At 37.8% G+C, this 23,257-nt stretch overlaps 1 protein-coding gene across 1 annotated transcript; it reads right to left on the bottom strand.

Annotated features, from left to right (window-relative positions):
• Positions 1-15,266: 15,266 nt before the first annotated feature.
• Positions 15,267-22,221, bottom strand: LOC145064910 (topless-related protein 3-like). The gene is made up of 25 exons (XM_079012276.1): positions 21,934-22,221; positions 21,344-21,523; positions 21,135-21,248; positions 20,897-21,055; positions 20,645-20,819; positions 20,421-20,550; positions 20,226-20,341; positions 19,999-20,134; positions 19,796-19,905; positions 19,644-19,713; positions 19,501-19,574; positions 19,307-19,402; positions 19,107-19,199; positions 18,902-19,029; positions 18,583-18,820; positions 18,333-18,503; positions 18,168-18,254; positions 17,427-17,576; positions 17,236-17,346; positions 16,674-16,853; positions 16,476-16,604; positions 16,306-16,401; positions 16,037-16,219; positions 15,757-15,938; positions 15,267-15,559 (listed from the first exon to the last, which is right to left on the bottom strand). The coding sequence occupies exons 1-25, from the start codon at positions 22,011-22,013 to the stop codon at positions 15,415-15,417; spliced, it is 3,333 nt and encodes a 1,110-aa protein (XP_078868402.1). The 5' UTR covers positions 22,014-22,221; the 3' UTR covers positions 15,267-15,414.
• Positions 22,222-23,257: the final 1,036 nt, after the last annotated feature.

Here is a 23,257-nt window from a genome sequence, read left to right as displayed (position 1 = left end):
GTGTTAATGTGGAATCCCGTTGAAGTACGATCAAACATTTATTAAGAAATGTTGAAAGGCTTCTTTTAATTAGGCTAATTAATGGTGGTTTCGCTTTGATTCAACAATGCAATTCTTGATATAAGAACGAATGTGAACAAAGTACTTGTGAGACCAGTGTAGTCTGTTGAACAAGTAGGTTTGAGTTGATTTTGTAGTGGGTTGGATAAATATGAAATCTCAGATAAAAATTTAAAACTGGATCCCATGGGAAGAAATGTTATGGTGTGTAACAATTTCATTGGAATCACGAAAAAAAATGGAGTTTTCATGAAGGTACATTCGTCAATTCATTGGTGAAAACTTGATCAAGTTAATTGGTCACCGTCAATTCGTTGGTGTTGAATTTTGGGTTTCACTCAGCTTGTAGTGGCACAAAGCTAAGATCATAAACACAGATGTTGTGTAACCATAAACCTCAGTGGTAGTTTCTGAGAGTCTCAAGGGTTACAGTGATGAAACGAATGTTATGGAGAAGGGTAATAGGGATGGTGAAAGAAGACATAGTACCTCTGCTGCGAACAAAAGGACCAAGCAGGAGACTCTGAACTTATGTGAGAAAAGAGTGAGGTAGCTCACGATTAGAATAAATGAGTTAGCCTTATTGGGAAGACAAGGTTTGTGTATACCAGGTCATGAAGGCTATTATTCAAAATCTTATGAGGCTTGGGACACATACAGCAGCATGCTTCTAGGGACACTTAAGTAAGTCATCAAATAGATCCCCATAAACAAATGAGCATACACAAAAAAAAATTTGGATTTTTGATATTATTTAAAAAAAAATAAAATATTGAAGAAAAGAAAAAAAATAATAAAAAAACTTTCGAAAAATTGAAAAACCGAACCCGAACGTTCGGTTGGAATTGGTTGTAGAAAATTTTGGGAAACCGAACCAGAACGTTCGGTTGGTTTCGGTTGCACAAAATTTTGAAAAACCGAACCCGAACCTTCGGTTGGTTTCGGTTCTGGAAAATTTTGAAAAACCGAACCCGAACCTTCGGTTGGTTTCGGTTCAGGAAAATTTTGAAAAACCGAACCCGAACCTTCGGTTGGTTTCGGTTCTTGAAAATTTTGAAAAACCGAACCCGAACCTTCTGGAGGTTTCGGTTTTGGAAAATTTTTAAGAAACCAAGGAGTTTAGATATGCAATATGAAAAAAAAACTTTTTACATAAAGAAAAACAAATTTTGCACAAGAAATATACAACCCAGAAAAACTACCTTTGAAGTAATGAGCGAGTGAAATGGGTGAACCGAACCCGAACGTTCGGTTGGTTTCGCTTCTTACGGTTGAGTTTGAGAGGTAGTGTGAGGTACTGACGCTGATTCCATCATACCTAGCCCTTGCAATATTTTATTGAATGATGCTTCAGGAAGAGCTTTGGTAAAGACATCAGCCAGTTGATCAGTGGTTCTTACGAAGTGAACTTCGACATTTCCATCTTCCACATGATCTTTGATGAAGTGATACCTCAGTGCTATGTGTTTGGTTTTAGAGTGTTGCACTGGGTTATGACAGATCCTAATTGCACTTTCAGAGTCGCAATATAGTGGGATCTTCTTCATATTGAGTCCATAGTCTCGAAGTTGACTCTGGATCCAAATCACTTGTGATGTGCAGGATGCAACGGCAATGTATTCCGCTTCAGCAGTAGACAGCGACACACATGTTTGTTTCTTGGATTGCCAGCTGACCAACTTCCCATCAAGAAATTGACAGCCACCAGTTGTGCTTTTGCGGTCGAGTCCACATCCTCCAAGGTCAGCATCAGAATAGGCTTGAACGAAAAAGCCTGAATTGGATGGATACCATAGACCTAAGGAGGCGGTTCGCTTGAGATAGCGTAGGATGTTCTTCACTGCCAGCATGTGAGGTTCGCGTGGGTTAGCCTGAAATCGAGCACAATAACACACAGAAAACATGATATCAGGCCTGCTAGCAGTTAGATACATCAGTGAGCCTATCATTTGACGATAGAGCGTGATGTCGACAGCCGGTTTGTCTAGAGAAGGGGTAAGTTTGGTGCCGAATGCCATTGGGACTTTGACTTTTGAGTCTCCCATCATGCCAAACTTTGCTAGGAGAGTCTTTGTGTAAGCTTCCTGATTGATAAAGATGCCTTCGGGTCCCTGTCTTATATTTAAACCAAGGAAAAAATTAATAGGACCCATTGAGCTCATTTCAAACTTAGTCTCCATCAACTTTCTGAATTCAGCTGTTAAGCTGGGATTCGTAGAGCCAAAGATGATGTCATCAACATAAATTTGAACTATCATAAGGTGGTTACCTTCCTTTTTGCGAAAGAAGGTTGGGTCAACCGAACCTTGTTTGAATTTGGACATCTTTAAAAATTTTGTAAGCGTTTCATACCAGGCTCTCGGAGCTTGTTTGAGGCCGTACACAGCTTTATCCAGAATATAGCAATGATTTGGATACTTTTCGTTCACGAACCCAGGAGGTTGCTCCACATACACAGTTTCTTCAAGTTCTCCATTGAGAAATGCACACTTGACGTCCATTTGGAAAACCTCAAAGTTTTTGTGAGCAGCATAGGCCAGAAATATTCTAACCGATTCTAGCCTAGCTACTGGAGCGAACGTCTCTTCGTAATCTATCCCTTCCTCCTGACAGTATCCCTTGACAACCAGACGAGCCTTGTTCCTTATGACATTACCTTCCTTGTCCATTTTGTTTCTAAAAACCCATTTAAGACCAACAACCGAAGCATTTGGAGGAGTTGGAATGAGGCGCCAGACTTTGTTCCTTTCAAACTCGTTGAGTTCGTCTTGCATTGCTTGAACCCAATCAGAGTGATCGAGTGCAGTATTCACTATCTTCGGTTCAACTTTTGATACGAATGAGTTAAACATACAAAACTCTACCTTTGAGAATAAAGATGTTTGTTTTGCCTTCAGTTGAGATCGGGTCAAGACCTTATCAGATACATCACCAACTACTTGAGAGATAGGATGATCTCTGGTCCATTTTGTAAGAGGAGGGTAATTCGGATCGAAGGTTGGATCTAGTTCAGCGTTGATCATCTCTTCGGGCTCAGATTGACTATCAAAATCAAGCATCATATCATCATGCTCCCCCTCAATTGATGAGTCTTGAGAAACATGAGGTTCAGGGGTTTCTTGCGGTGCTGGACTTTCAGGCACTGAAGCACCTTCGTTTGGAGGGGCACCTTCGGTTGGAGAGGTACCTTCGGTTGGTGAAGGACCTTCGGGTGAAGTGGTAGAGCTTTGCTCCCCCTCGACATGAGAACTTGGCTCCCCCTCGACTGAAGCATTGTTGGTTGGAGAGTCATCAGTGGGCGATTCTTCTTCATGCATTCTTCTTGCAGCATTTTCGACAATCTGCTTCATATGATCTATTTTGTTGTCAGCTGCACCTGCTTCGGAGAGAGAAGCTTTTTCCGGTTCGTCAAAGAGTTCCAGAAATTTCTCGTACAAATTGGCGATTGAGACTGTGACTTGGCCAGTTTGAGGAAATATTTCTCCGGCAGTGTCATCTATGGCCTGTAGCTTCTTGACGTAGTTATCGTCGAAGGTCACATAGTATGTCTCTTCAATCCTTCTTGATCGTTTGTTTAGGATCCTGTACGCCTTGGATGTGAGTGAGTAACCCAGAAAGATTCCCTCGTCAGCTTTGACGTCAAACTTGTTGCGGTGTTCTTTAGAGTTAAAGATGAAACACCTTGAGCCAAACACATGGAAAAATTTCACGTTGGGCTTTCTGTTGTTTAATATCTCATATGGTGTGAGCGTGAATCGCTTGTTGAGATAGGACCTGTTTTGTGTATAACAAGCAGCAGAAATAGCGTCAGCCCAAAAATAAAGAGGTAAGGAAGCGAAACTTAACATAGTTCGGACAGCTTCACACAGAGATCGGTTTCGTCTTTCGACTATCCCGTTCTGCTGTGGTGTGTAGGGAGCTGAGAAATTATGGCTAATTCCCTTTTTTGCAAGAAACTCTTCAAACTCCCTGTTCTTGAATTCGAGACCATTGTCGCTCCTGATGTTGCGAACGACCTTCTTGAGCTGGACTTCAATTTGCTTGATAAACACTTTCAGCTTTTGAGTCGCTTCAGATTTGAGCTTTAGAAAGAACACCCATGTAAATCGAGAGAAGTCATCAACGATAACAAGAATGTACTTGCTACCACCGATGCTTTCAATAGATGAAGGACCACACAAATCGATATGAAGCAATTCGAGTGGTTCAACAACTTTTGTGTTAATTATGGATGGGTGACTTTGACGACTCTGCTTTCCCATTTCACATGCAGCACATAAATGCTCTCTGTCAAACTTGAGCAATGGAAGACCCCTAACATGACCTCCAGTGACAAGTCGATTGATATCTTTAAAATTGAGATGAGAGAGTCTTCTGTGCCATAACCAGCTTTCGTCGGATTGAGCTTTTGATAGCAGACATATGGCTGGGTTTCCTTTGATGGGTTTCATGTTCAGAGGAAACATTTCACCCTTTCTCTCTGACTTCAGAATCACTTTCTTTGTCTTTTTCTCTATGATTTCAGAACCTTCATCATCGAATGAAACTTTGAGACATGTACCTCCAACAAGCTGAGATACACTGATGAGGTTGTGTTGAAGTCCTTCCACATAGGCCACCTTCCTTATGGTAAAATCACCATTCGTTATCATCCCGTATCCCTTTATGGTGCCGAAAGAGTTATTTCCAAACTTAACGTTGCCACCCTTTGCAAGAGATCTGTATTCCCTGAGTTCTTCTTTCCTCCCTGTCATATGACGCGAGCAGCCACTGTCGATGTACCATTCATCGTCAAACTGCTCGTCACTTATAACCTGCAAAAATTAAGCAGATTTAGGAACCCAAAGTTTCTTGGGTCCATGTGAGCTTTTCATGGGAACAGGAATAGTAAGAGAGATGTCAACTAGATATGTTCGTTTTATTAGAGTTGTTTCATCTTTCTTTTTAATGGTAAAGACTTTTATTTTATTGACATTAGGGATGTTCGTTTTGGACTCAGGTTTGGATTCATCGACCTTTTGCTTTCCCTTCTGTTCAGCTGAAGATTGAGGTTTTTGAGGGCAAGCAAGATTAGTTTTGGAACTAGATGGAGATGAATGAGTGGAAGTAGAAGAACGAGAAGAATTAGGAAGAGAGGATTTGGATTTGGATTGAGATGTCTTCCTTGCTGATGACTCTAGGTGACCCTTTTGCTTTTGATCGTTGGTGGGGTTAACCTTTGAGTCTTGTTCCTTTTTTATTTCGGAGCCGAACCTCTGTGTTCGGTTGGAGTTGTTCTTGGAACCGAACCTTTGGTTTCGGTCGAAGTCCTTTTCAGAACCGAACCTTGGCTTTCGGTTGGTATCTTCTTGCGAACCGAACCTTGACTTTCGGTTGGTATCTTCTTGCGAACCGAACCTTGGCTTTCGGTTGGTGTCTTCTTGCGAACCGAACCTTGGCTTTCGGTTGGAGGAACTTTCAGGCTTTCGTGCAGGATTGTGTTCATACTTCAGATTCTTGTCCTTGTGTGTATAGTATGCGTTCTGGGAGTGCCAGAATTGTTTCCTTTCAGAAAGATTTTTCCTGTATCTTTGGTTCCTCTCTATCTTCTTATCCCTCATCTGCTTAGGTTGATGATGAACGTTCGCTTTCGTTTTTGCTGTCACTTTGACTGATTCCTTTTGAACTTCAGGAGTTTTTCTTTGAGCAGAGGGAGCAGATGGAATATCTGAAGAAGATTCAGTTTGCCCTGAGGAAGTGGAAGGAGTATCTGATGAAGTTTCGCTTCGAGCTGTAGGTGTTGAAGGAATGTCTTCTTTTTCTAAACGATCATCCTCTTGAGGAATTTCTTTGGTACCACTTGTACTTGGTTCACTGAAATTATCAGGCTTGTTCAAGGGTTCAGGTATGTACCTCCCTTTCTTCATCCAGGAGGTTCTTTCAGAAAGACCAATGGTTTCGTTTCCATTATCAATAGGAGCTTCCCAGAAATACTCATCACAGCCATCAGCATTGTCTTCGTTAACAATAGCTGTGAGTTCAGCTGTTTGATGTTCGGTTACTCCAGTCACTTTGTATACTTGATTTGGAGTGGTCCTGACCTTTTGATACACAACAGCTTTTTCTACTAATTTCGGGGACTTTTGTTGGGACAATCTAGCGAATTCCACAGAATTTTCAGAAATAAGATTTTTGTGGTTTTCAGTTTCGCTTTTAACAAATTCTGAGCAGTCAACCGTATCCTCCATAGAAATTTCACTCATGTTTTCATCCTCGTTAAGCTCAGATGCATTTTCAACATCGATTTTGTTTTCTGAGCTTACGTTGGCGTTAAGAGAGTCAAATTTTTGTATAGTTTCGGTTCTCAGTTTAAGTCTGTCATTTTCATCCAAAAGATTTTTGAGCATGACCTTGTGGTCTTTGGATTTAATGAAGGACTCAATTTTGTCCAGTCCGATTTTATAAGTTGGGTTGACATCATCAGACGATATCACACTCTCACAATTGTAAGCTTCGGCATCGATTTCATCCTCCTTAAATTCTAGGAAGGGCAAAATCATACGATGGATCTTTTGGCCTATCTCACAGTCCAAGTGAAGTTGAGTAATATTGGAATATAAACGTTTAGCTATTAAACAAAAAACATTTCGTTGTTTCAACAATTTCAAATTGTCTCTCTGTAAATAAATGTTTTCGTCTTTAACTTTAACTAATTCCGACTCTTTTAACTCAATCCACATACGCCGCTCCTCACTCTTCGACGCCACCCTGCTTAATTGATCAGTCAGGTTAGAATTGGTGACTCGAGTTTGAGTTAAGCTACTATCTAAATGAGAAATTCTTGTGTTAACGTTTTTTAGTTCTTTCTCGTAAGAGGATGGTGGTACTTTAGATGAAATAAAAGCAGATTGTACCTTCTTTATCAGTTCATCGAGTTCATTGAACTGCTGGCTGAGTGGTTTGGCCGTAAAGCACATATCCTCCTGCACCTTCGGTCCATTGCTTCCTCCATCGGTATTGTATCCCCTCATCTGAGATACACCAGACACCATGAAGCATTTTCCACCACTACTTTCCTCCTTAGCCATATAAGCCTTTCCATGAGTAGGCTTCCTCACTTCTTCGTCTTCTGAGTCAGTAGACCAAACTTCGGTGCTACCGAACTCATCGTCATTAACCGAACCCTGCACAATAAGAGCATTAATAGAAGGGTTATCGGTAGACTTTTTCTTTCTCAACTCATCCAATCTCTTCTGCAGCACGGCTTCCTCATCCTTTCCATCGTCCTTTTCAGCCATCTTCTTAAGAACACAGTCCTTAGCATAGTGGTTCTTGCCACCACAGTAGAAGCAGCTTACTCCGGAATCGCCATCTGCCTTCGGTTCCTTCTTGGGCTCCTCAGCTTTCGGTTCATTGTTTGCTTTTTCTGAGCTATAACTCCCCTGCCAGTTTTGGTTTTTGTTGCTGGGGAATCTCTTCTTTATGAACCTCTTAGGATTGGATACCATCATGGCATAATCCTCAGTTGAGATGTCATATTCTTCCAAGTTGAGCTCTTCATCCTCCATCACGGCTTTACTTTTGGATAGGAGGGCCAACGAACCAAGACTTGAGACAACATTCTTCTCTTGAACCACAATCTTCTCTTGGGACTTTAGAATACCCACCAGTTTCGCCAAGGAATATGATTTAAACTGTTCATGGGCTTTGACTGTGGAAACAACTGCTCTCCATTCAGATCGTAGTCCGTTCAAGAAAGTAACCTTTTGTTCGATGAGCTTCCTTTCAATGTCGTGTTTGATCATCTTGCTGAGAAGATGATTGAAGCGATCAAACGTCTGGGTCACAGTTTCTTCGGCCCCTTGCCTGAATTCACCAAATTCAGATAGAAGCAAGGTTTGGATGGAATGTTCAAGATCTTCGTCTGTGGAATACAGTTCGCGAAGTCTATCCCACACTTCCTTCGCCGTAGTGCATGAGCTGACCAGTCTGAATGTATCGGACTGAAGGGCGAATCTGATCAACCTTAGTGCCTTAATATTGCACTGAAATTTATCTTTTTCATCTTGCGCAATATTTCTCACGTCCTTAAGCAGACCGTTGTACTCTTTTTGCGTCTTAATGATTCTGGATGTAGCAGAATGAGAAAACGGTCCATTGATGATGGCTTCCCATATGAGAAAACCATTGTCCTCCGATCCAATCACGTAATCTTCAAAATGATGCGCCCATACTTCATAGTCATGGGTGTACAAGATTGGAATCTTTGTCGTTGAACCGATGCTGTTGGAAATATTAATAGGGTTTGATTGCGTCGCGTCCATTATGATCGTAATAACCTGTTCAAAGATCAGACTTGTAATAAAGCAGATTATGGCAAAACAATAAATACTAAGATACGTCAATTAAGATGACGGCTCAATAAATATCGATGATTGCGGAAAACCCTAATGGAAATCTTTTTCATAGAAAAGATGTGTATCGATTACACAGCCTCCTGCTCTGATACCAATTGATGGGATTAAACCAACTTTTAATCTATGAAGATCGATTAGATCTTGAACAAGTATATGAATATGAAACAGCAAGAACACAATATTAAAACAAAGCAGAACGCAATATTAAGAACAAAACAGCTTGAATCAAACGTGTCGAATGATTAAATAAAATCCTTAGAAGAGCTCGATTAAGAACATCAACTGTAAAGGATTGGAAGATTACAAGAACGATTACTGGAAAATATTGTACTCTTGATAAATCGCTATATCGATAATCTCTAGAATCTTTTTTTAATATGCATGCAAGCATTTAACTTATATACAATACATAAAAGGCTCTCGGTTGGACAGGCCCAAACCGGAGAATAAAAGGCTAATCTACCGAGCCCAAAAGACGCAACATCAAAACTCTTTTCAGCCCAACACAACAGGTCAGGCAGAGGTTATTGACCGCTCAGAGTCTTCAAAAGAGTTATGCGGACAGGCATCGGTCCGAGCTCGAGTTCCAGGTCGGCGACTTTGTACTCCTGAAGGTCTCTCCTTGGAAAGGAGTGATCCGATTCAGGAAGAGGGGCAAGTTGGGGCCCCGTTATATTGGTCCTTTTTTGATAATTGCAAGGGTAGGCAGGGTAGCCTACCAGTTGGAGCTACCTGCAGAGTTAGGTTAGATCCATGACACTTTCCACGTGTCGCAATTGCGGAAGTGTATAGCCGATGAGTCGGCAGTGGTACCATTGGAGGATATTCAGGTGGATACGATCCTGAATTATGCTGAGAGACCGGTGGCAATCAGAGATTGGAAGATCAAGGTTTTGAGGAACAAGGAGGTGCCTTTGGTTTTGGTTCAGTGGCAACATCGGAAGGGATCCGAGATGACTTGGGAGTCAGAGTCGGAGATGCGAGGGCAGCATCCAGAGTTGTTCGAGGAATGAGACTTTGAGGGCGAAGTCTAGTTCTAGTAGGGGAGAATTGTAACACCCCGAGATTCAGGTGCATATCTTTCATCCTTGTTCTTTATTGTATTGTCATGTTTAGTCCTTGAGTGGAGAATGTATAGCAAGTGAGTAAGCTGGGCGTACCAAGGGGGTACTTTGCGCGTACTCACGCACTTAATTTGGACGCAGAGTCGGCAAGGTACGCTGGGCGTACCTAGAGTTACGCCGGGCGTACCCGGCCCAGGTGCAAAAACCCTAATCCTCCTCGTGCACTATTTAAAGGGTGTTATGGCTCATTCCTTAGCCTCCATATCAGTGAGTGAAACCCTAAAAGAGAGCCCCATCGTTCTTAGTGTGTGAGAGTGTTGATTTGAGCTTGTTGGTGCTTTAGAGGCTTGGTGAAGAAGAAGGAAAGGAGAACTTGGAGGCTAAAGATTGAGGTGCCATTTTGGATCTGAGATCTACAAAGGAAAGAGCTACTCTTGGAGGTATAAAGTTCAAAACTTTCCTCTTCTTTTGGTTGTTGTTGTATGTGTCATTTTTAGAGCTAAAAACCCCAAAGGTGGAGACTTTATGAGTGTAAAGTACTCCATGGTCCGAGATCTGTCCCTTTTCAGTGTTATTAGTGATGTAGAGCGATAAAGTTCCCATCTTAGATGTTACTTTGGAGTCATACATGTGTTTTAAGCCTTCTAGAGTTGAAGGTTGGATCATTTTGGGAGTTAGTGACTTGTTCAGCCATGCAAAGGCTTAAAGTCATCAACTTTATGGATTAAGGGGCTTAGAAGGGGTCAGATCTAAAATATGGACGTAGGTCTTAACTGATTAAGACCTCAAGAGCAAGAGGGCTGATGCAGGGGAGTACGCCGAGCGTAATTCCTAGTACGCGCCGCGTACTGGGAGGCGCTCCTCGATTCTGTGGTGCAGCCGGGTACGCCCAACGTACACATCTGGTACGCGCAGCGTAACCCGGAGAGTTGACTTTTGGTTGACTTTTAGGGTATGGTATATTGTGGGGCCTTTGAGCTATGGGAGGGGTAAAATGGTCTTTTACCCTTCTGAGAGTGTCATAAGAGAGCATAGTCTAGCCTTGAGAGTTATACTGAATAGAGTATTATTTTATATGATTAGACGGAGGCTAGGCCAGCATTTACCGAGTCAGAGATTTACCGAGATACCCGAGGTGAGTCTTCTCACTATACTTTACCTAGTGTGGTAACAGAGTTAAGAGACAGAGTATTATAGAGTTATATGCCAGTGTGATTGCATGTTATTATGTGTTGTGATTTATTGTGATATGTGATATGCATGATTCAGAGTTACAGAGTTGGGACTTTCGGGTCCCTAGAGTTAGGGCCAGAGGGCCCACAGAGAGTTGGGGCTGGAAGGCCCCACTGAGACACATTGACCAGAGGGTCAACAGAGTTACAGCCTCGAGTGGCTATTATGTGATTATTGTGGTATTTTGGGGAAACTCACTAAGCTTATGCTTACAGTGTTCATTGTTATGTGTTCAGGTACCAGTGATGACCGCGGGAAGGCGCCGGCTTGATTCGTACACACATATGGGAATTGGATGTATTTTGATCTTGGGAGACATTGTGATTTGAAAACTTGGTGTTATAACCTTTTGTGAACGAATTGTTTAATTAAAAATGTGTTTTCAAAAGTGAAATTTTTTTTTTTAATTTTTACGGTGTTACAAAACACTTTCACTAGGAAATTTTTAAGGAGATAAAGATTTTGATATTTGCATTCTCGAATTCGATTATGATTACGGAATCCCTCTTCATTGTTCGAATTATGAGAAAAGGAAAATAGTTTGAACATTTAAGACTTATTGATGTAAGTTCTAAGAATTGTTTACACACATATGATTTATCTAAGGAAAGGTGTATGAGTTTGAGAAGCTTAGATAAAGTCTTATCGAAGCATCACGTATCAGAAATATGAACTTTTGTAAGATAGTCAATAAGTATTGATTTCTAGAAGTCCAACTGAGTTCTGAATACATGTCAAAGCTATTGGGAGCATAAGTGTGATGCTGGTAAGGATATAATCATCATGTTAGTGGGAGCATGATTATTATGTTAAGTATTGCGAGTTAGCAATATTAATTATAGAAAACAAAAGTTTCAATTCGCAAGAGGTTGAAAAGTTGTTTTGCTATAATTAAGGGAGAAGAACTTATACTTCATTTCAAATCTAAAAGCTTAGATCGAGAAATTTGAATCAAATTTAGTCAAAGGACATATATGAATGGTATGTTGAAAGGATTCAACATAAAGGAATTCTATACATAGCAATATTATAGCGAGAGACTGGTAAAGTATCATGTCTTTATGTAAGGCATTATGTATCGTATCCCATACGCTTCGGGTATAGGATCGTTTGCATATGCTGTAATATTCAACCATTCTGTCTATTCCAAATGCCTAGAGTGTTAAGAGGGAAAAATGACAAGAATCAGATATGACTAAAGTAAGTTAAACAACTATCAAGTACAATCTAAGGTTCGCCAAGGATTGGTTACTTGTGGGAAGTTGGAAGTATAGTGATGGATGGACCATATTGACATTATTATGAATAGATAGGATTCTATTTAGAATGTGTTGTCATATGGAAAATATGGAAATGTTTCTATGATGGGAGTTGGATATTAAGGATTTATGTAGATTAGAAACTTTTATGCAAGAAGGATGTTCAAAGGAATGTAATTTGAATTTGAGACTTCATGTCTATAGAGTTGTCTTGTGAAAATCTTCAATAGAGCACTTTGTAATTTCATTGGCAAAGTCTTGATGACTTTAGTGCTATGAAATTACAAAAGGATCATTGCATGAAATGTTAGAATCTAACATATTCTAATAGTGGCATGAATTTGGTATTCTTACACTTGTGATAAGGATTGGGAATTGGGAAATGAACATCATTGGAAATCTTTTCAATTAATCTATTTCACAAAGCTAGGACCGTAGGCAAACATAATGTACATGCTTGGAGCATGGGACGAATATTGTTATAATTCAAGTATTAAGTTGATTATTCGAAACATTATACAATGAATAATGTGTAATTGATATGGTGATTAAATAAAAGGTGTTTTATTTCTGCTCAAAAGTTTAAGGCCATATTGGATTTGATTATTCTTGTGTTTCACTTCACATGTTTTGACTTCTAAAATAACTAGCTTATTCAAACATCCACAGTCAATCATACTTTAGAAGTAGGTAATGAGGTAAGACTGCCATGTATTCGACTGTAGATTGTCTAAGTGTTTAGACATAACAAAAGTCTGTTGCAGTGTTCATGAGTACTCCTGAACTAAGATTTGAGTATTAGATCAAACCCACGCTCACTTAAATCACTTCATGGATTTTATCACAAGTGATTAGTGAGACGATAATATCTTATATTCTTGAAACTAAGAGATATGAGTTGTTGTTTGCGAGTCAGTTGCGCATTGATAATACGTAAACGCATCAGGAACATGATGTTATAAAACATATTGTTGTGTGTGATTTGATGAGTAAATAGTGCAAGCATATGAGTCGACGTTTATCTGTTCCTTTTACCAAAAGTGGGATAAAAGCGATATATGTGGGCCCCTCAATGATTTAGTGATGACACCCTAAGCGCTTGGCCAAGCCTGGACTAAGTTGATGTGTTTAATTGTAGTCTGTTGTCAGTCGTCTTAAATCGGAAATTGGGAAACAACACATGAAAAAAGAGAAAGATTATAATCCATGTCTCAGTTCATACGATATCTAGAATGGAGGAATATATGATCACTTATCTAAAGGACGTGTCATTGACTAGGTAAGAGTTCGACAACGGCTATTGAGAGCTACGATTGCTAATCGGATTTTGAAGTTACATTGGCAGTTATAGTTATTTGACTTATCTAAGTGGGAGACTGTTGGATTAGGTGTCTAAGCCCATAACTATAAATAGGATGTACTTGACCCGATAGTAGCATGGTCCTTTTGGGTTGCCTTCACACTGGTGACTAGACATGATGACTGTTGAGGAGAGAGGCTGGTTTATTATTAAGAATAATAAATTGGGGCATATATATGATTTATTAATATATTATATGAATAATATATAATTTGGAATCATATTATTAATTAGTATTTAATTCGAAACTAATTTGGAATTAATTTTGGGATTAAAGGAACTGATTAAAAGTACATGAGCTGTTTTGTAATTATTTGATAGTTGAGGCTTTGGACAATTGGATCACCTTTATTAGGGTTAGGCCGAAAATCCTAGAAGGATCTAGCAGTTTTCATCTAAGGGGCCTAATGTAAGGAGGTCCATGGACTTGCTTAGGCCCTAAGCTAAGGGATTAGAGTTTCCACCTTGAAACCCTAGCTAGCCTCAAGTATAAATAGACCCCATAGGCTCTAGATTCCGACCACCCCTTGGAGAAACCTTAGAAGAGTCGTTTTTGGAGCAAGATACCCTTTCTCCTCTCTTTCATATTCATCCTCTCACTGATTTTTTGGCGGAGCATTATTAGGGCCAAGGGGGGCTGTGGCCCCCCCCTGATTTTTTGGTTCTAAATAGCCCTTATAGTTTAATTTTATACCCAAAAATATAAAATTTTGAAATTGCCCCCCCCCCCCCTGCTTACCAAGTTTTATACATATTATATATTTGTCCCCCCCGAATCAAATGTTGAAGCTCCGCCCCTGTTTGAATAGTAGTTTCATAAAGTTGACAAGATAGAAATTTGTGGTGGTGGAGGTCTTTGCTATTAATTCTTGTAACACTCATAATACAAGTGTCGTTTTTATGCATTATGATGTCTTTGGATAGTTGCTTCATAAAGTTGACAGATGAAAAATTATGATAATTAAGGTCTTTGCTATTAATACTCGTAACACTAATAATAAAAGTTGTCATATATAAGTCAAAATGAAATCTTATAATAGTAGTAGTGATGGTCTTGTCTATTATTGATAACATTTTTATATTTTGAAGAATTTTCAATAGTAATTCTTTTGTCACATGTAGAAAAATCTTCAATTGGTGAGATCGTGTCTAGCAATTAAATCAAAAGAGAATGCATCATTTGATCAATTGTTGTGTTCATTTGAATCAAATAGGTTTTCTAAATTATTGCTTCGACTTTATTTGTTAAAGACATCATCATTTGGACATGACAAGTAAACTCACAAATGACTATCTTTTCTTAATTCATCTTCAGCAATAGTTTTATTTTTTTTTTTTTATTTTATTTTTTTTTTTTTTGAATTATCATCTAAATCTAAAATCATAGTCTTAAATATTTCTTGATTAGTTATTGACAGATTCTTGAAGAGCTTTCTTTTGTGGATTTTTTTTTTCTAAAAGAAGAGGCTTCATAATATTTCTATGGTCTTCTATTTTATTTGTAATATTTTGGGGGCTTTATTAGGAATAATTTGGATTTTGTACTTAATTTTCGTATCATGTATTTAATTTTTCGTATGTAAGATATTGTAAAATATTAAACAATTTGTTTAATAAAAAGTTTGTTTACACTAATATTTGTCATATCATTCATTATTTTTTAATTCATAAAAAATCGTAAAAACATCATAAATTGTGCATATAATCTCTATTTTTCACTAGATTAAAATGATTTCAATCCTGTACAAACTTTAAGAATTGTTTTATCCATGTTTTTAAAAACTAACAAACTTCAAGAATCGTTCCAAAAACAACTAGAGTCCATTACATCATTCTTGACTGGGAAGGTTTCGATCATCACAATTCATACACATTCCATATACACATAAAAGAATTAGCGAGTAAAACAGGCATTATACTTTTGATTAATGAATAAATTCATAAAATTAATCAACCACTACAGAGATTGAAGATTATTATAAACACGCCACATTCCTACCTTAAATAATAATAATAACAATAAAAATCTATATAACCGTATTCTACTCGTCAGGTTGACTTACACCCCATTTTCCTTCGGATTCCAAAGGTTCTATTACCTTAACAGCTCCATCTGACATTCCCACCGCAAACTGATTTTGCTCCTGCGGATGCGCTGCCACCACAACCGGGTACGGTCCTTGATTTCTGCAAAAAAAAAAAAACATAAAACAGACAAAATGGTTATTCTTCTAGCAACCCCTGCCCTGGTCCACACTGTCTTGTCTTGTCTTGTCCTAGAAACATCTAACATTAGGTGGCTGGCCCACATATTAGAACTGAAACTCGCATACTGCAACCCAGGAACTGACTAACTAACTGTGGTTAAGATCCGATGTTCTTACCCGTTTGATAGTGATGGTGGTAGTGGTATATATACAGAAGGGGCAATGCGACATCTTAGTTTTAAGTTGTCAGCATCAAATACACCGATATTGCCATTGCAAAAGGAAGCATAGACTAGGCGACTGTTGCATGAGTATGAAGCGTAAGATATAGGTGCCGAAAGGTTGTCTTGAGGGACCCACTGCAACACATGTATTCACAAGACATAATAGTTATATCATACTAAACCCTGAATCTTAGAAACATAGGGTTTCAAGGTAGATAATTTGAAATTTGTACCTGACGGATGTGTTCCATCTTGTAAGCATCGTATAGTGCCAACTGTGTTTCGTGGGATACCAGCAATTGTGTCTGATCCGAGTGGAACTGGACTCGAGTGTCACCTGTAGGCGACTTACCAGGAGGTAGTTGTATTTGTACCATTTTCCTCTTTTCCCATGAATCAATGCTCCAAAAACAAATCTACATAGTATAGTCAAATTTCATATCCTGCATTTACCCTTACAAACAACAATCGGTCTCAAGTACTTAAAAGGGAAGAAGCTCACATGAGCATCAGCAGCCGATGAAACCAATATTTTCAAATGGGTAGAAAAAGCAAGACCAGTTATCCTCTTTTGATGACCTCTTAGCTTCGATTTCACCTAACAAGCCATACCAATTACATTAATTAAATGACCCAAAAAACAAAATAATTATATTTATAATGAATAATCACCTCATCCACCCGAACATTGTATATGTGAATTGTTGAATCCTCCATACCAATAGCAATAATATTGTTATCTTGAGGATGAAATGCTAGGAAGGTTGAAGCAGGTGGAGGTGGCATAAATGTTGTCATAACCTAAAAAAAATAAAAAAAAATTAGGATGTGCATAATTGAATATATTTTAAAGATAGTTTTTACATATACCTTGAATGTCATCATGTTGAACAATGAAATTTTCCCACCTGAAGCAGACATCACATAAGAATCATTCTTTGAGAGTGCTATGCATGGAACTGCTTCTTCAAGGTTCACACCTGTCACATCATTTGTCATAAGAAGACCACTGTTTGGTTGCCAATGTTGTGGAATAACATTGGCAGTGGCCTTTAAACATCACAACAAATTAATAATCATCAAACATTAAATAATGATGATAATAATTAAATACACTCAATGCAAGCAATAGCAATGTACTTTTGTGTACTTGTCTATTATAGCATCCTACATTCATTTTTTTTTCTATTACAACATTGTACATCCATCCATCTTTTTTCTTATTAAGGCATCATATTTTGGAAAATCTACACTTTTTTTTTCTTTCAAATATATGAAATCATAGCAGTGAAAATTGTTGTGTTTGGATGACATTGTTATAGTATAACTGGATAGATTTTCAAAGAAGTAGATTGCTATTTCTTGTATTTAACCCTAACCCTAAAGAAATAATAGATAACAAAATGATGAATAGTGTAATTAATGGCAATACTTTTCCAGTTGGATTTTGTTCATTGCGAGCCCACTTCCACAGCCTTTGAACACCATTTGATCCAAGGGCTACAACCCCAACCCCAGAATTTGTATAAAGAAGTCGAGCAACCTGCACACACATAGTTATCTTGTCATCTTGCATGCAACAAAATTATCATGAAAAACTTTTCTTTTCTTTTCTTATTATACCCTATTGGAGGCATCTGAGCTGTCTGGCATGGTGACTAGGCGGCAGTTGGCGGCATCTACAATCTCTGTCAACTTCCATGGTTTCATCTTATCAGTTACATCATCCAGATTCCTTGCCTTTTCTAAGCTTTGGCCCACAGAATCACCATTCTGAACATAACATAAGATCAACCAAGATGCACAAGAATCACCACTTGTATACCTTTCTAGGGCTAAATGCAAAAAATGGCTACATAATTTCATTTTTTCTGCAGCAGTATTGTACTTTCAGTTTTTTCTTGTTAAAGCATTTTAGTATGAAAATATATCTAATTATACTTCCAATTTTTTTCTTATTAGGATGTTATACATTGAAAATTTTACCAAAATATAGTTTTGAAAGTTGCTATGTATTTTGAATGACATTGCTATAATTGGGTAGATTTTAAAAGTACAATGTTGTAATACAAACAAATGAAAGTAATATGATATAATAAACAAGGAAATTTATTTGTGTATTATAGCATTATACTTTCATTTCTTTCTATTACAACACTATACCTTTTATTTTTTCTTATTAAAGCATTGTAGTATGAGAATTCTATTCAATTATAGCATTGTAGTTCAAATTACAATGCTATAATTTGGATGAATTTTCAAATTACGATGCTATAATAAAAAAAAAGTATGCTATAAGCATATTGGATACATATTTATGTTTTTTTTTGGGGAGGAGAAGGAAGTGAAGTATAGTTGACTCACGAGAAAGTTGGAAGGTCTGACAGGTGAGGTTTTCTCCACTTTACAGTTAACAGCACTAGCAGTAGCAATAGCAGAAGAGGTAGGTATCTGATCCATCATAGAACATGAACTACTTGATAAATATCACATTAACAAAAATGTTAAATCAGTTAACACAACACACACCTTAATTGCAGTTGGTTCAACTGAAGACTTTGATCCTTCAAAAGCCGGGGGGGCTTCAGTTACTCTTACAGACCTCAAGCCAGAAGCATTTGCAAGAATCTTGATCCCATTGTCAGCAGTAGCAACAGCAAGAAGATTACCTTCCTTGTTGAACCTCAAGCGTGGAAAAATCTGAAATAATAATCATTTAAATATGTATTGATATAATAAAATATTGTGGAAAAAGAAAAAGAAATTTACTATTACTAACCGGTAGTCCACCATCAGCATCTGTGGTAGCAAGAATATTGATACTATCCATGTCCCAAAACTTTATTTGGTTTTCTTCTCCAACAGCCAAAAAGTGGTTCTGAGTTGTGTCAAAATGTGCAACACCACCACTTGATTTCTTTCTGAAACCAGTGTAAGTCTTCTTAAGTGCTCCTTCACTTTCATTCCATTCAACAAGAAAAGACTCCCCTTCTTTACTTGTTCCACAAGAAAACAACCTGAAACAGATGATAGTATTGCAATTTGCAATTACTAACATTTTTGATCAATAAATAAATGTATTCAAGAAATTATATTACCGACTGCCATCGGCACTGTATAGCATAGTGGTGCAGCCATGACCAGGGGCAGAATAGTCAACTCTAGATCCCATGTTGTCATACAGCCATGCCTTAATCTTACCATCAATTGCAGTTGAAAATATGAACTGAAAAATGAAAATGGCAGCTGAATGATAATTTGTAGATATCAACTGTGTATGTATGTATGTATATAGTGACATACATGAATATTTTCTTTCTGATGAGGGCATATAGAGTAAACCGGTGCTTCATGTCCTTCAAAATTGAATAGTTTCCGTCCAGTTAAATCCCACACCTGATCCATTTCCCTGTTAGTTTCTTTCCAGAATAAAAAAAGAGACAGATATTTTCTTGTTTTTTATTAAATTATACAAGGTTCTAGAAACTATTTAGCATTTACACCTTTATTAACTTATCATCCCCGCAGGTAACAACACACAGCTGTTTGTTTGGATGAGCAAAGGCCAAGTCATTCACACCTCCAACATGAGCATCAATCTGCATGAAAATAAAAATAAAAGATAGCAGTTTCAAAAATATGATCACTTTCCTTTGCTGAGCTGGCAAAATGTCAGCATTATCTCAAGTCAACTCACCTCTAACTGCTGGCGTAAATCATTTGGCGCACCATAAGCATATAAATGGATTAAATGTTTACTGAAAGCCACACCTGTGACAATGCGGCAACACAATTATTAACTTAAGACCTACAATTTTAAGAAAATAAAAACATACCTACCAATAATATTTCCATCTGGACTCCATTTAACACGGTTCACAGACATGGGTGCATCTTTGGCAAATGAGGCCTGCACAACAAAGGACTGTGAGTATTTACATTCAATAATAACAAGACATGAGAGGTCAATGGTCTCCAAAATATAGTCAAACCTGAAAGGACAAAGAGCAAGTTGACATGTCCCATATTTTAAACGATTTTGATGTCAGTTTCTCACGCGAACCAACTTCCCAAATCGTGATGTCACCATTCACAGATCCAACTAGAAGATTGAAATTAAAAAGTAAGAAAAAAAAACACACACATTATTCATTTCAAGAGGGGATACAAATACAATTAACCACCATATATATACCAAGAAGCAATGTTTGATGAGAAGGATGAAAATCCATGGTTGTTACAGTTGATCCTTGATGCATACTAAAGGCTACGGTTCTAGGCAAGTCCTCCATGGACCATGAAACTTGTTGTCGTGTAGATTGATATGTAACCTGAAGATATGTGTGGTATAAATGATAAATTTCATGGGAATTCATGCAATAAGACATGGAATATGCAGATGTTCTTTAATGTTAGTGTTACCTCTTCAACAGGCTGTGAAGGCCGCAAACGTTTCATTAATTGTTCATGATCAGGACTCTGATACTCCGCAATACCAAGTGTTGTAAGGGGCGTTGCAGCACGTTTCAAAAAGGATACTGGATCACATAAGAAAAATACTAAGTTTCTATTGCTTTTCCCATTAAGGGCAAAAGAGGAACAAATAAACTACCTAACCTTGATTTGGTGGAGCAGCTAAAGATGATGCAGAAACAACACCTGCCTGGACAGAAGAAGAAGCAGCAGCATTTGCCATCCAACCTGCTAAAGCATTAGCATTTGCATTGGCTGCAGTAGGGGGAAAGGGCTGAAATGTAATTTCATGAAAGCAATTGATTAGAACTTAGAAGAGTACATAACCTAGGGGCAAGAAGGTCATTAATATAAAAAAGGCATCATACACCATGTGCACCAAGCGATGTATAAACACTGGGTTTCGTGACTGCAGCAGGTGAAAGATTGACAGGTGTAGGTACGATACTGCCATTTGCAGGTGTGCATGAGTGGTCTATGAATAAAGTCTTGATATCTGGATTTGGCCTTGGATTCTTACACAACTGGTGTTGCCAATTTAAACTGGATAGATCATAGAGCACAAAATCATTATTGTAATTCCAATTTAAACAACTAACAGATAAATGAAGTCTTCTTACCTTTGGTTAATCAGAGTCCTCAATCTTGATGACTTCAAGGTAGGAAAAACAAGCTTTTCTCGGAAAAGGGGATTTGCTTCTATTAGCTTTTTAAGCTCTACTAACATGATGCTACGAGCTGTTTTAGTATCACCATACTTGGATAGCTGCTCATTTTCCCTGTAATCGAAAAGTTTAATTAGTAAATGAACAATAAATCATAATAAACAGGAAACTTTAGGCAAAAGGAGCACATTACCTGAAATTTGTAAGTGTCAAGAGCTGTGTAATTTCCTTAAATAAATCTTCATTGAATGTTGAGAAGACTTTCAGATCATTTACCAATATCTCAACTGCCTTTGGCTTGTCTTGCCTAGTAAAGTCAGGTACAATCATTTGTAGGTAGTCTCAACTTAGATTAACATATCAATCACCATATTCAACAGGAAGGATTCAGTCAAGTCTTACCTATCAAGAGCTTCAAGATACTTTTGTTTTCTGATTTCAAAGAAAATCTTCATTGAGTATCGGTTATCATCAACCTTGGTGTATCCAGACAGGTATTTCTCAACTTCATCCCATTCACCAGCATGGACTTTCTCCTCAAAATACTTAACATTAAAGTAAAATCCAGATTCTTGTTCAAGCCTACATAAACACGTTAACTGTAATAAACATCTAATCACACTGATTTAACGCTAGAATCTAGCTTCATCGCAAAATAGGTAACACGAAAATCTAATTGATAAACCCATCCAACATTTCCCCACAAAAGCACACAATAAACCAGTCAAAAACTCCGATTACCAATCCGTGCATAGTTCAAGCTTCGATATTCGTCAAATACAGAATCCAAAAAGTTCGGGTGAGAATTTACGTTTTTGTTACTCATTATATCTCGAAATGGAAACAGAGGTCGCAACAGCGAAACAAGTACATCCAGACAAATTGAACCTCACAAACAAACTATAATAAAAAACACAAAAACGATTTAAACAATTTCTTCCTTGAAATTTACACATCACCTGAGGAGATATATATTTGAAAGAGAGAGATACCTGTGTACAGCCTCCTTAAACTTCTCCTCTTCGAGAAATTGAAGTATGAGAAACACCAATTCTCTACTCAGTGACGACATTGAAACAAATTATCATCAACAAAGTCCCAAAAACCGAGATCAAAGCACCTAAACCCAACAAAATAAGCTGTATTTCTAGGGTTTTCAGCAAAAGTCCAATGTATAAATTTCCAAGGATGCGAAGAAGATAGAAAGAGAGAGAGAAGGAAAAGAGAAAGTTGGGGTGGGGGGACTTAGTCTCGCGATCTTCGATGCGTATTTTGGCAGAAGAGTCTACCATTTTCTACTGGTCTTATCAAAATAATATGTACATCTGCTTATCATTGCGTTTAAAGTGGAATGCTATAAGCTATCTTGCTTATCATTGGCGAAGTGGTAGATGACGTGAGTGTACTGTTTGGCGGATTTGAAATGAGTGATTGAAATTTGGTTGAATATTCGAGTTCAGTTACGCCACGGAGGCACCTGCCATATTTATTTATCATTTTTTTAATTTTAAGTGTCGCTTTCGTTTTATTTACTAGTTTTTTATTTTTTATTTTATCACGGGATTTTAGTTTATCAGGAGTTATTGAAGAGAAATCGAAAAGAGAAAGTGGTGGTGTGGTTGAGATGGGATGGATAAGTGGGGCCATGCTTGAGTCATCCGTTAACTTCGGATTCATTGATTTTTTTATTTTGATATTTTAATTAAATAAAAAATCTACCTAAAATTAAATAGATGGATTTATTAAATGTTACATGGGTATTCCATGGTTATAATTGAGAATTTTGTTTTTATTGTTAAATCTAATTAGTCGGTAATTATTTTTTATAATAACAGTCATTTTGTACTTGAACTAAACTAGAAAAAACAACATATAAAAGGGACCAACTTGCATAGAAGAAAACTAAACTGTTTTTTGACCCAAGACCTTCTTAAAGATACCTGCCAATTGACTCGTAGTAGGAACATAAGATGAATTAATTGTACAATCTAGTATAACATCTCTCAAGAAGTGGCAATCCACCTCGATGTGTTTTGACCTTTCATGAAACAAGAGATTTTCTGCCAGATAAAGAGCAGACTGATTATCACAATGTAAGTTCATCGCACGAGGGTGACTCACTTCAAGACTATACATAAGACCTTTTAACCAGTTAAGCTCGCATGTCAGCGCTGTCATGGAGCGATATTCCGCTTCAGTAGAAGATCTGGAGATGGTCACCTGTTTTTAGTTTCCATGAGATATGAGAATGTCCAAGAAACTGATAAGTTTTATAGGATATAAAATTATATATGAAATGAAATTTAACCGTTAAGT

The sequence above is a fragment of the Lactuca serriola genome, chromosome 7 (assembly GCF_051521515.1).
Source record: "Lactuca serriola cultivar US96UC23 chromosome 7, Lser_US96UC23_V15, whole genome shotgun sequence".
Lineage (NCBI taxonomy): Eukaryota > Viridiplantae > Streptophyta > Magnoliopsida > Asterales > Asteraceae > Lactuca > Lactuca serriola.
This window is presented reverse-complemented; position numbering and strand designations above follow the sequence as displayed.